General features: G+C 36.6%; 1 protein-coding gene across 3 annotated transcripts in view; it reads left to right on the forward strand.

The window, feature by feature from the left end:
* Positions 1 to 12,977, forward strand: part of LOC128149002 (macrophage mannose receptor 1-like) — a 34,495-nt gene extending 21,518 nt beyond the window's left edge. For 2 of the 3 annotated variants that reach the window (XM_052803631.1, XM_052803642.1), the window contains 11 exons: positions 75 to 217; positions 1,392 to 1,497; positions 2,311 to 2,507; positions 4,138 to 4,240; positions 4,918 to 5,150; positions 6,343 to 6,508; positions 8,083 to 8,235; positions 9,751 to 9,867; positions 10,141 to 10,308; positions 11,508 to 11,543; positions 11,897 to 12,977. In XM_052803631.1, coding sequence (XP_052659591.1) covers positions 75 to 217; positions 1,392 to 1,497; positions 2,311 to 2,507; positions 4,138 to 4,240; positions 4,918 to 5,150; positions 6,343 to 6,508; positions 8,083 to 8,235; positions 9,751 to 9,867; positions 10,141 to 10,308; positions 11,508 to 11,543; positions 11,897 to 12,096 — 1,622 coding nt within the window. In that variant the 3' untranslated portion in view covers positions 12,097 to 12,977. Of the gene's footprint in view, positions 1 to 74; positions 218 to 1,391; positions 1,498 to 2,310; positions 2,508 to 4,137; positions 4,241 to 4,917; positions 5,151 to 6,329; positions 6,509 to 8,082; positions 8,236 to 9,750; positions 9,868 to 10,140; positions 10,309 to 11,507; positions 11,544 to 11,896 lie in introns of those variants that run through there. The other variant, XM_052803653.1, reaches the window with a different exon arrangement.
* Positions 12,978 to 14,659: the final 1,682 nt, after the last annotated feature.

Consider the following 14,659-nt stretch of genomic DNA (forward strand, 5'->3'; position numbering starts at 1 on the left):
CAGAAGCCAGTTCACTTTCCCACAAATTTCAATCTTATCCAATGTCTTATTACCTATATTTAAATTGATTTCAGGCTTGTGGAATGATGTCAGCTGTGGTTTTTCAAATGGCTATATCTGTGAGAGGCACAGAAGTTTTATAAATGCAACACTTCCTTCAGCGGTACCTTCACCTCCTGGAGGATGTCCTGAAGATTGGCTTTTATTTAAAAATCAGGTATGATAACTTCCATCTAAGTACAATGCTATTAGTCCTTGAGAAGGTACTTAAAGATATACAAGAGGCCTCTTGTCTCTCAGATATCTTTTGACAGTGATTATCCAAAGTTGCGTTAAAAACTGAACCAGTTGCCTAATTCTTGCAAAATGGCGGGTTTACAGATTTTTAGTTGTTTTCCTGAGAAGTGGTCATCTGAGATACATTGGAAAAACTGCTCTATTGTATATACTTTCAAAAAAATTGAACTGAATTCAACTGAAAGCACCAACTACAGCATAAAATCAGTCATTTGAGCTGGAACAAATCAGAAATAAGGCTAAATTTTTCCAAACAGGCTTCAATGTAATGCTTGCCTCTTCCCAAAAGGGACAAACTTGATGTACTTATTAAGCAGTTAAGCAAGGGTTCTATTTTCTAATATATACAATATTGTTATGAAAGCACCCATGGATATTCACACCAGTTGACTTTATGCCAGTATGCTTTTTTTGCATTTTTGTTACAGTCATCAGAGTTGTTATTTTCCACAAACTAGGCAACATAATTCTCTGACGGTGCTACTGGCATGCCACAGAGCAGAGGATGAGCTTAAACATGGAGAGGGCACACTAGGCGCACTCATAATTACCCAAAACATTTCAGGGTGAATGTGTATTGGTAATGTGACGACTACGTGCTTTTTAAGAAATCAAGAGTCATATACTTCCATTAATAAAAGAGCTGTAAAATGAAAAAGGCTGAGTACACACACGAGAGCACACTGACCATAGGCTCTAGGTCAAAAATGTTTTTCAGAAAGTTCAGATGATTCCACATGAAACCCTGGGCTCAGCTTTTCTTATAGAGTCAGCACTTCTTTGTCTTTAACTAGTGATGGAGTATCGCTTCTCAAAATCTCTGAGTCAGTTAACACATTAGATTCTCATCAGGCTGTGGTTTATAAATGGTTGTTTGAGTTTTGTTGTGACTTTCTCAAACCCTCACAGAAAGACACAGAGTAAATTTAAGATTTGAGAATGGTTTTGACTTGGTTCCAGAGCTGAGTTCCTATTAACTTTGAAAAATCATTTTGTGGATCTGAATTAGGCTAATTTCTACTTAAACTGGTGTAATTCCAACCTAAATTCCTTTTGCTGTCACCCACTAACAGTCTATACTCATTTTTCCCTAGTGTTACAAATTTTTTGGCTCTTCCTATGAATACTGGCATACTGCAAGAAGAAATTGTATGAGCCTTGGAGGAAACCTGGCGAGCATACATAATGAACAAGTACAAGGTATAGTGCAACAGCCCTTTAGGTAATAGATGGCATTTACTCTGTATACAGTGGTCATTTCCTGCAAAGAACATGGCAAAAAGAGACAGTATGTAAATGTATGTATTTTACAATATGTATACTGAACACGGATTATATGGCCATGGCATGAAACATTTTTGGAAGAACTGGAACCATCTGTCTAGGGCATGCTAGTGATGCTAAGGGTTGCTTCCTCCTGTTCCATGCAAACTGCTTTACATTATTTATAGGGTATGAATTAACACAGAATAACAAATCCAGATGTGGTATTTATAGTTTTAGACACAGTTAAAGAAAAGGAATCCATGGTCTGTTTCTGCCAGAAATAGAAAGGGATATATTACTATACCTCTCTGAAACGACTGCCTAAATTCTGCAACTTAATTCATCAGCAGAATGTCAGAGGAAGGCACATTTTCACCTTGCCTATGTTCCTGGGCTTCCATTTGCAGCTGTATACAGCTACACACTTCCATCAGTCAATCAGCTCATCCTGAGTGTTGAAATAAGTGAACTCATTAGATAACATGGTGGTCAGGCAGGTTTTTTGTATCTGTCCTCTTTCCAATCTTGCTTCATAGTTCCAAATACTTTCACTCTTTGAGACTTTTCACAGACAAAGGCTTGGCATAACCTCGAAATAATAAACTTAGGTAAATTTCTGATCAAATGCTAATTAAAATATATTTACAAGACTTTAATGAACAAAATAGTTAAGGATTTGTTTATGAGCTGATGTCTTGGCTGATGACATGACATGTTCATCTTCTTTTCTGTTGGCTTTTTTTCCAGCTTTTCTCACTTACCATTTGAAGGATGTTTCCAATGATCCCTGGATTGGCTTGAATGATATACTCAGTGAACTCAACTTTGTTTGGACTGATGGAAGTGCTGTCTCCTATACAAATTGGGCTCCAGATTCCCCAAAACTTGTAGAACCTGTTTTGTATCCCAGTCTACATCCAGAAGACGGCCACAATCTGCAACAGGTAAATACCACTTAGTGTCTACCATCAAGTCAAATCTGAGGAGCAGTATCACTTCAAGTAAACAGCTCACTTTTCTACAGACATTGCCTCAGCCTTCTCCCCAAGTTGTTCATCTATCATTACACTGGGATTGGTGATTAAATGTTTCAATGATTGAGTATTCTAGCTATCTCAGAGCACAAAATGGCACTGCTGCAATTTGGCAAAATTGCAGCAATGGGCAGATTGAATAAAGATTGCTTAGATTGAATAAAGTTTTCTTTTTCATAGTAATTTGCTGCTCATTTTGCAGAGAATATAAATGCAACATTAGAATTTTAGAAGTTAACACATGTTGGCAATGTTTTCACGTTTGACAAGTTAACTCATGCTTGAAAAGGAAGGAGAGGATGCAAGAGTTCAATTTTTTTCTACTTCTTCCCTATTTAAAATTGTAATTGAATTGCTAAGTGCCAATAGATTTCAACTACTTTCTAAACCAGTCAAACTCTCTCCACTGCTAGCACTGAAATTAAACCTCAGAATACTGTAAATAAAATAGCGTTCTACATATTCAGACCAATACAGACTGATTTGCACACCTACATTGCCTTTCTTCCATTTATTTCCATATCTTGCTTTCAGAACTTGCCCTTCACACTATGTCATTCCACTCACTGTCCATCCTCCCTTCATTTTGGTATCCACACCTCTAGAGAACCCAGAAATCACACTTCTAGACAACCAGCTTAATCTGCACCTGAGCCAATTCATTCTGCTCTTGCCCATCTAGCCATTGGCCAAGGCACGCAGGAAGACACATAGGATACAGCACAATACACAGCTCTACTGCAGCTCTAATTAATAACACTCCTGGGAAATATCAAAAGCAGGGAAAAAAATATAATATGTAAGGGTGCCTTCTACTTTTCTCCTTCACCTTCAAGATACTAACAGGTATCTTCTTCAGAGGATCCTTTTCAAAGGAGTGAAATAACATCAAAAAGTTACTCAAGCTTAAGAAACTAGAGTCAAGAGCCACTAAAACAGGTGTTCCTAAAATTTCTGCATGGCAGCTTAGGAGGCTGTTGCAGGTTGTAATAAACTTGAAGTTCCAGCTTCTTAGGCACTCAGTACCTGATCTAGTGTAGCTGAAAGAGAAATTCTAAGAACTAGAGCTGATGATAACTCTGTCAAGGATCATCATTTAGATGATTCTGTCAAGAACAACCACTATTTAAGTTGGCTTTGCAAGCCAAATACAAAGCATGACCTCCATTTATTTTTATTTCATTCTTATTCAAAAAACTTGCTGATAGTTCCTCATAAGTCAAGACAGAAGGTGTGACAGAAAGCTCTTGAAAATAATAGTGCCTCTCAAGTATGTCTCCTCGAAAATAACCAAATGAACAAGCAGGCTGAGCCAAAGATTACAAAGGTTTACAAGACAGTACCAAAGTGGAGCTGGCCACCACAGAGGAGGCCAGAAAGGACAGAAAAAGATAAAAGGAAGGTGTTTCTAGAGTTGTAATACAAACTCTACAATATCAGAATTCAAAGAAAAAAGGAGTGAAACTACCAGGGGGTTATAGTACTTCGTTTTATAACTTCTAATATCAATGTACTCATATTCTTTCCCTTACTCCAACAGTTTGATTGTGTTTCTCTGAAGAGAGGTCATGCTGATGACACAGGAAAATGGAACAATGAGGAGTGTTATAAGTCCACAGGGTATATATGCCAGAAGAATAGTGGTGAGTTCTGTATTGCTAATCTTGAAATTTATAACACAAGGATTAAAATTACTTTTCTTGTTTAACATGCTTTAGATTAGTTATCTTTTTTTTTTTTTAGGTAAAGGATCAGTAAAACCTAAGGGCCCATCTTGCACCTCTGTGTTACTTAGCAATGTTTTGGAGAAAGGAATGATAAATAAAATATCAGAATTTAGGAAAGCAAAATTACTTTATTTTAAAAAGTGTAATTAAATAGCTAAAAACCACAAACATTTTCATTACATAAGTTCATAATGATCTATAGATGATCATAACTGTTAAGTTTTACATGTATGCAAATAAACCTGACTGATAGTCACAAAGCTGCTAAGCCGCAAAGAGTATTTTGAAAACATGCAGGATAGATGTGTTATTTTTGACTGATTGGGTGAATTTACCTCTGCAATATAAGATACTGTGAATTTACTGATTCAAAATTCTCAGAGACTGAAAATGTATTTCTTTCATCCAGAAAGTTCACTGTTGTTTTGAAGTTATCTGTTACTTATAAACAACTAATGAGAAGGTGTTCAATTCCATTAACAATTTTCTACTAGGTTTGTAAATAATGAAGATGTTGTTCAGTCACTCAAGTCAATATGTGGCCTCCAGATTTAACTGTTCTTGGGGTGGTTTTTTTTTCCTTATTCCTACAGATCCTGAACTCTTTAACTCATCAGCAACAGTGCTGGACTTCACTTTGTACCGTTCTGGTGGCATTAGCTATTCTGTCACCCCTTCCAAAATGAATTGGGAGGAAGCACAGAAAAACTGCAATAACAATGCCTCAGAACTTGCCAGCATTTTGGACCCATATAGCCAGGCACTGTTGTTCTTACTTGCACAAGAATATGGAGAGCCTCTGTGGATTGGTCTTAACAGCAACGTGGTAAGAAAATATATGTAACCTACAGGTAGTCAAGCTGATGCTGGACCTGATCTTTATGCTCTCATCTTGTAATCTATAGGAATTTCTGCCCATGTAGTGCTGAAAACAGCATGTTACATCAGTACAGTAGCCATTTACAGTGGAGTTCTTTGAATAAGACTCAGACAGTGGAGATTTTCATGAACCAAGAACTCTTACATGCATTAGCACAAGGAAATGCTCCTGCAAACCAGTATATAACAATGCTATGTGTTGTTTGGAGTCATTTAAAGGGTCTCAAATACAAATTGTAAAATCTCCCACATTTTGAGTTTCTTTTAATTTAAAAGATATTCCAGGAAAAACATGCATCCTGCCCACCTGCCACGTTTTATGTACCTCAGTGATCAGTGACATGATATCTCAGGTCGCACATTTGAGACTTGTGAAGGAATGGTTTTCACATGTGTGTTTATGGTCACACATTCTATTAGAGAAGTCTTATTTATGGTAGCAGTAGCAAAATATAGTTGTGGACAAAAACAGGGGTAAAAATTAGTTAAAGGAATCTGAAGGCTGTATGATGCAGTACATATTGACCAATGGACATATTTTTTCACTTGAAAATGTAATTGGTGTAATTGCTCCCATTAAGAAGTTAGAATACTATGGAAAAAAAATCCATTCTGTTTGTGAGATGTCTACATCAGTTGCATGACAGGGGAGGGCAAACATCTGGATGGTAGGTGTGTTTTGACATGCTACACTCTTCCCCATGAATCACAGTCATGATAACTACAACACAAGCAATGGCGATCAGTGCTGCTTATTAAGAACACTCCCACCCACACTCCCATTTTCCATGCAGACCTTTGGGTGGCCATAACAACATGACGTTTTATCTGACTCCCAGTTTCATGCCTTCTCTCATGCCCCCTTTCTTTTTTCCCTTCCATTTCCGATTGCTTGAAAAATGTTCTGAATTAATGTTAGACACTATTTGGAGGGCAGAAAAAAAAAGTAATTCTGCATTCCCGTTTGTGGATAACAGACACTGTACATTTTGTTTCAGTTAACATTTACAAGCACAAAAAGGGGGCATTAGTAAGCATATGATTCCATACTGGTTACATGAGAGTCCTCTTGAGGATCCTGTGCAGTAGCTATCTCACTCTCAACAACCTTGAAATTATCGTATAGATTTTGCTTCCAGACCAATGGCAAGTATCAATGGATTGACAGATGGAGATTAGTTTACAGCAAGTGGTCCAGCGGGGAACCAAAAGAGACATTAGCATGTGTCTACCTAGATACTGATGGCACCTGGAAGACAGCTTCTTGCAAGGAAAAACTCTTTTCTGTCTGTAAAAAATCAGATGGTAAGCAATTGGATATAAGTGTTTTAACTATAGGGTGTGTAGATTTATCAACTGTGCTAAATAAAACAAGCCACTGGAAAAATACTTGTTTTATACACTAGTATACAGGAAGACAGGAGTAGCTAACTAACTAGATGTAAATATTGTCATGAATTCTTCCCAGAAGTAAATCAATTTGTAACAATAATTACCAAAGGCCTAAGAAACAAAAAGAACTGAATACTCATTGATATCTTAACTATTCATTCTAATAGGAAAACTAATCCACTTGCAATGAGATCTGTTTTGATTAGGCATCAGATGAAATTCCACATCCAGTTTGAGGCACCAAAGTTGGAAAAAGCTCTCAGTCAACTAGCGTTTTCAGATGACTGGGAAACAAGAATTAAAAGGAAATATTATAATTGGAGTTGGACAAAACACTACGAAACTAAAGACTAAGAGAAACCAGACTATCAATTTTAAATATTCAAAGCCCTAAGGAATGGAATTAAATTCTTCCCTATGTCTTATATGAATTGGAAAGGAGTAACAGACTTAAATACGGCAAGGAAAACCTTCTAATTTTATCGGTACAGAAGCCTTTAATAAATACTTTGGACAGGTCAGGGAATCTCCATCACTACAGGTTATTAAGAACAGACAGGACAAACATCTGTTAGAAATGATATAATTAAATAACAACTTCATGTCACCTGTGAGCACAAAGATTAAGTAAATAACCCCTTGATGAGCCTTCCAAGCACAAACTTCTACAATTTCTATGGAAATAAGTATAAATATGATTTCACAATTTATCTATATTCTTGTTTTTGTCAACATTATGGAAGCTCTTGAATCATTAGAAAATTTAAAACTGCATGTCAAATTACATGCTAAGATGCTGTAATTTGGCAAAAATCCTCAGATTTGATATATAATGTCTGTTTCCACTTTAGTATTCTGGAAATCTAATTTGAGAGCTGAATGTTCCTTAATAGGGAAAGAAATAGACTGTAGAAGACTCATAGGAAGAAAACGTAATTTGGCAGAACATTTAATTTTTGTTCCATCTGCATTTATCTTCTCATCCAAAATCTTCCTATTATATTAATCACTATGGAATTTATTCAGGATGCAGTTTAACAAAAAATCCTGCAACCCATGTTTAGTTATACCAACACTTTCATTCACAATCACAGTTTCTGCTATAAGGTTTTGATCCTGTCAAAAAATGAGACTGAAGTGTCAGAAGACATTTTAAAAATAGCAGTTTTAACTAATTAGGCAGATATTTATGCCAGAAAACCAGCTGGATATTTTATTGACTAGAGTAATTACAAAAATAATTATTAGACAGAATCTATACTTCTTATAGGTTAGTGTATCTTCCTAATCACCTTGATAAATAAATACGAAGCAAAATATGCTCTTAAACACAAAATCAAAGCCATATTCAAGCTCTTTTTAGAACATGCTTCATTTCTTCTATGATGACAAACCTAATATAGTCTGTTTAGTTTTGTCTTACTAGTATAATGGGAAAAACAAATTTTATAAAATAACTGGATTCCAACTACCTGATCTCTTATCAGTAAAGGCCCCTACCGAGCCCCCGCAACTTCCTGGAAAATGCCCTGAAACAAGAGGACACAAATCTTGGATACCTTTCCATCATCACTGCTATTACTTTGAGGCCTCCAGGAAAAGAAGCTGGTCTCAAGCTCGTCAGGAATGTGCCCGACTAGGTGAGTGTTTTGTTTTAGAAAGACTGAAGATGTAATTAAACACATAAAATAATGGATGATACTGCGAAGCAAATCTTAAATTACTTTAAAACTTCAAACTTAATGTTTTTTAGCTTGCTTTTCTGAGCATGCTTTTTCATAATAAAACTAAACTTTGTCAGAGAGAGGCATCTGGTATCTCAAACACCAGGTGAAATACGAATATCCCCAAAATAGGAAATTCCTACTAGTTTTATGGAAATCAGTAATTGGGTAGGGAGATAAACACTTTTAGAGTCCCACTAAGGCACAAACTCCAGGGTCAGCTTTCCCTTCCCCAAACAAGAGGGCATCCACACACAGTGTAAAATGGGAGACAGAAACTCATGGGAAAGTTGTCTTTGTTAGTTCCAGGGCACAGTTTATTAACTGGATCCCACTGGCTGGACAACAAAAGAGATGGAGGAATCATTTAGCTTTCATGAACCAGTAAAACACACCCAGCCATGCAGCTCCTGCTCTGGAACAGCCTCCACTGCTGTCTACGAGCTGGAAAGAAGAGCTGTATATGGATCAGGGGAGAGGAAGACACACTTTACTCCACATTTCTGATTTCTCCTGACTGTTCACTGAGAATTGCTGTGATGGAGCATACATTTCAGTGTGAGTAAGAGTAGGAAACACCCTATACATTAGCACTGTATGTCTGAGTGATAGTCTTTTAAGATTAAGAGAGAATACAAGGATTTCTAGCAGCACTTCCTCATATGTATGAAAAGACTGACCTATGACTGAGTAAACAGAAAAAGTAGCTTTGCAAAGGCATTTTACTTTACAGCTGTGTGACAACAGAATTCCTGAAATGGTTCTGTAATAAGATACATCACATAATTACTAGAAAATGTAAATATTACACTAATAAGCAGAATGAAAGGTCGCATTTGGACACTGGTCCATGTTCTAAATTGTTAGATGTTACATGTTACCCACTGGCCAGGCCAGGAAGGTGATCATTTCCTGATGACCCCAGCGCAGCTTTGTGTATTTGTAATGCCAGGGCATATGGCAATTATAAATCAACTTCTGGACATCTTCTGGAGCGCAACCTCTAGCTGCTTACACATCCTATCTAGCCTTGCAGTGCATAGCATCAGGCACTGCCAAATATCCTGCCCAGCCACTGGTGGGTGACAGAGCTGTAGTGGCAACATGCATGGTGCTGACTACATCACATGTACCACTTTCAGCCTACTTGCATCACATTCTGGGGTGTGGTTGGACCTGTCCAAAACGTATTGCAGGAGAGCAATTTTTCTTCTCTAAAATACCAAAGGCTAAACAAAAATCTATGTCTTCATGCTGATTTGTGTTCATACAGCTCACAGTCATGCTCAAAATACAATACAGCGATATAACCATAATGAGACTAGTGAATATTATGTGCAAGAATCAGTGTCTTTTACATCTTTTTGCATATCTTTTATGTGTTTATTGACTTAAGCTGTAAGAAAATGAGACATTGTGATATTTTTTCAGCTGCTAATTTGGTATCAGTAGGAGACTATACTGAAGCAAACTTTCTGTCAGACACCATTAAGATACTCCATGGAAAATCACCGAACTTTTGGATAGGGCTAAAGAAAAATGACAGAGGTAATATCTTCATTATTTAATCATACATTATCATATCGTACAAAGTTATGTTCTATTAAAAAGAAAGCAACTTTGTATACTTGAAAGTACACATATATAAAAAATATACAAAGTTTATTTCAAAGCATGCTTACATATGCTTAGAAATGTAACTGAAACATTCAACTACCTATTTGTGTTATAAATTTTTGTTTTCCCCATCACAACTTATTCTATCTGTCTAGACTCCTGTATTTTATACATATATATTTATACGCTCATTTTAAATATTAGGACAATGGGTATGGACAGACAAATCTGCAATGGATTTTGTCAACTGGCAAATGGGAGAACCTTCAAACAAAAGGCATAAAGAGTGTGGAGAAGTATATGCTTTGTCTGGCTACTGGAACACCAATGTCTGTTCTTTCAAAAAAGGATATATCTGTAAAAAACCAAAAAGTAAGTAATATTTCTAATGCATTAAGGTTAATAATGCCTGATAATGTATTTTTGTTGTATAACATGAAAATGTAAAACATTGTAAGTTTGTGTGTGTGCAAAACCAATAGACCCTAATAGCAGGATTTGGCTGCCTAAATACTGAGGAGCCCCACATGGCTTCTGACTGCCTCCTCAGAAGGCTGCATCTCCCGTAAGTCCTGTAAAATTACCATCAGCCCCATGCAGCCATCATGAATACTTCAGACCCCTATGTTTAGGCAAAAGAATGGTTAAAGACCACTCATTTTTAATAAAAAGCCAGTCTTCAGTGGAATTTTCCCTCAAATATCATACAATCTAAGCTCAAAAGCAAAGTTTTGTTTAATTTCAGCTGAATATATTCTCAAAAAACCCCAACTTGTTCTGATGAGTGCAATGAAAACTCTGTCTTGTAGAAATGCTGGAATTGGTGATTCCTTTCATTACTGTCCTCTGAGGTGATGGATTAGAGGAATATAACAACATACATTCTTGTGGCACTCTTTTATCTACAGTATGATAGAATGACATTTAATAAAATGCTGGTACTATTCTGATAGCAAAATTATCATCTGCAAGAAAATGCATGAGTTAACTACCAACTGAGATTAAATGAAAGCAGTCCAGAACATGAACATTTTGTTTGGTTAAATTTCATATTTCTGTTCACCTTTCCCTTACCTGCTAAGTTTAGGAAGTGCAGTTACCATAGGAACCACATCAACATGGAATGGCTGTCTCTGACAGAAGGGGCTAAACTCACAGAAGATCCTTTTCAGCTCAAGTAAAATGCTCATGATACATCTCTAACACTCAAGACCTCCATTCAGGAAATTTTTACTGTTTCAGAAAACACCTTAAAATGATTAAGGATATTGTGGTCAGTTTCTCAGAAACAAACATATTTGAAAACACTTCTAGAAATAACAGAAATCTGACTCTAATTTCATGTCTTGTTGGGTATCTCAACTGAGGAGGTCAGATGCTCTTGGAATGAAAGAGCCAGTCATCCTACTAGAGGTTTACACATGCTTAGGTCCATCTCTCTGGGAGAGCAATTGTCACCAGCAAGTGGATTTAGAGGGAATTGTCAGGAGCATCTGGCCTTAGGAAGTTTAAAATGCCTCAGGGGTTTTTTTTAAGCATTCAGACTAAACATTTTGTTTTCCTTCCAAAAGCTCCTGAAAACACAGAGATGTCAACAGAAAATACAGGTAAGCATACTTCCTTTTAAGCAGAATTATAAGGACGTGCTCAAATACAAGAATATAATTACATAGTTTCTAGGTATTAATTTTGAGAGTATTTAAAAATAAAAAGTCCATAAACTTCATCTATATCTAGATATAGGAAATAGAGGTTATTCTGAAGTAAATTGGTTTTTGATCGGATCCAATTATATTTTGTTTGGTTTTGTTAGTTTAAAAAAAAAACCAAACCCCTGTTGAACTGAAAATCTACACCCATATTGCACTTGTCTGATTTCTGGTTAAAGAAATCCCATTTATCACTAGATTTTGAAATCTCTTAAGATCAGAGGTGTTGATTCCATTTCATCCATTTACAGAAGGGAAAATGGAGAAAGTACTTTCCACCAGCATCATTTGGCTGTTCGTTCTTCTAGCCCTTACTATAGTTGGAGCTGGAAGTATAATTTATTTCTACTTGAGGAGGAAAAGACAAAACCTGCTACATATCTCAACCAGAATGAGTGGACCAGAAGCAACGGTGGACATCCAAGAAAAAGATGCACACACTGATATGTAGTCTGACAAAATGCCCATATGTTCCAACTAACAAAAACCAGCCTATGAATCGGTGAAATCTTATGCCAGCTTTGCATTTTCCTACCCAGATAATAGTCTCCTCCCTTCACAAATATAAAGTTCATGGATTTATATAAATATACACTCATATATACTCCCTCCAAAATTCCCTCCAAAGTGTTACGGAGTTTCTTTTGTTCAGTTTGGGGAGTACACAGATATATTTTTCACATAAATGAGCATGGCTGAAAAGCTGGCTCCAGAAGTGTTACAGGAAAATTCTGACAGATATTTACTACGTGAAATTATTTTACTTAACTCAATGTAGAAATTCTCCTTTATACACAGGGGAAATCATTACTCATATCTTTACATTATTTTTTCCTGCTGTATTACTTCAGTGTTATCTACACTATGATAGGAAACACTGCTCATTTCAGATTTTCAGCTTCACAGTTTATGATACTATCTTTTTATTCATGTAAAACCTGCCACAATACCTGCATCTGTGAATTAAATATTATTTCCTCACCAAAAAATAGATGGAAAGATGGAAAAAAATTGACGAGACTCCTTTATTCCTACTTCTGAATTTCAGGAATAATTATGCTATTTCCTACAGTCTTGCACTTTTCTATTATTCTATAAACATCAACATTTTTCTGCCAGGTTCAAATTAATAATAAAAATACAACAGTAGATGACCTTTCCATTGGGTTTTATTTCAGTACTGATGCTTTCACTATGCAGAGATGCCCCTTCTTAAATCCAAGCATGTATAAAAAATGGCTATCTTATACTGCATTATATAACTCTCTGGTTTAGAGAAATCAAATCACTGACGTACTTTTCGAAAATAAATTCTTCCATTTTTTGTTGTAATTTCATTTGATAATGTACTGCCTAGACCCCCTTTCAGCTTTTCTTCAATTGTACACAGTAGCAGCGTTTGCCTCAGGGGGCAGTTTTTCATTCTGTGTATTTTAAGACATGCATCATCCCTCCTGAGTTATGAAAACACCTTTCTCCAAGCCATGGGAGGACAGCTGGCACTAACAGGCCTCAGTGAAGAAGCATATGGAGAAGCAGGGCTAAAGCAGAGGAGCTTGTACCAAATATCTGTAATGGGAAACAGATTCTTTGGCCCTTCTGTGAGAACTGTAGTCAGAATTTCTTACTTTCTCCCCATGCTTAAGGTCCCTGACTGACAAAAAGATGATGCCATGCTAAAGATCTCTTTAAAAGACAAGATAATATCTGGAATAAGTGGAATAGGTTTCTGCACCAGGACATCTGTGCCTATGCCTGAGCCACTTGAGATCACACTTGTATTACCTCTAGTATTTACCTTTTTTCTAGATATATAGTAAACAATAAAGGTTCCTAAGTAAAAATGTTATTGATAGCTACGTAGAATGGAAGTACCCCCTTCCTTTAGGAATACTTACTTCAATCGTTTCACCAAGGGCTATCTTAAAACATGTGGCAGCCCTGCTAACATGTTTCCTCCTGAGCTTTCAATTTTTAACCCTATACTCCTTTGCTGGATGGACACACATTATTCTACACCTTTGGGTAAGTCTGTAAAGAAGTTTCACCAATCACAGATATGGAAAGACGTCTAAAGATTGTATGGCTTCTCCCTTTCTGGTATGTCTGTATGACATTACTTAACCAAGAGACCTGGTAAAAAAACCCAAAACCAACACCACCCCCCCCCCCCCCAGGTTATTTAAAATAGAGTTAAAAATTAAGTAAACCAAAAATAAATTTTACAATTAATGTCCTTTGAACACTTTGTAAAGCCCAGAGATAAAAGCCCTTAGATAAAAAGAAATTCCTTATATTCCTATAATAAGTCTTGTCATACCAACTCCTGTGATAAAGAAACAGTCACTGCTATGTTCGGGAGGAAATAGGAAATAGCTGAGAGAACTTTGCACAAAACTGTGCAGACGAAAAAACCACCACCTGCTTCCCATGAGACGACTAGAGAGAAAATTATTTCCTGGTATGTGCTACAGAAATCTGGGAATACATAGTTACACTTGCCTTTTGGATGAGTAAATAGTGAAAGTGCTTTTCCTGTTCCATACTTAGAAACAGTAGGGACTGCTGGATTCTACCATATACATGCCCAGCTTAGTAAATCTGATAAATTAAAATTACCTTTCCCAAAAGAAAAAAGGAAATATACAATAAAGAGACCAATTTTTTTAAAGTTATTTGTAAGTTAACTGTAAAAATTGGGAGCTCATAACAGAGGTATTCTGGTGACCAAATTCAGCACAGCCTAGGACCTCCAGAGGAGGAGCCTGGCTGGTAACACCACCATGCAGGAAGAGCATGGCAGCTATCTGTGTTATCATACGAAAATCTTTTGATGTACATACCTTTTTATATACAGTTATTTTGTAGTTAAATCATGACTGAGAACAAAATGGACAGGATCACAGGCTAGGCATAAGGTATGCTGCTGATCCTCCTGCAAGATACCGAGACACCGCACAGGCTGATCCAAAGTGCCTCTTACAGAAACAGGAAAGACAGAGCGCACTGTGGTG

This window comes from Harpia harpyja, chromosome 1 (assembly GCF_026419915.1).
Source record: "Harpia harpyja isolate bHarHar1 chromosome 1, bHarHar1 primary haplotype, whole genome shotgun sequence".
Taxonomy (NCBI): domain Eukaryota; kingdom Metazoa; phylum Chordata; class Aves; order Accipitriformes; family Accipitridae; genus Harpia; species Harpia harpyja.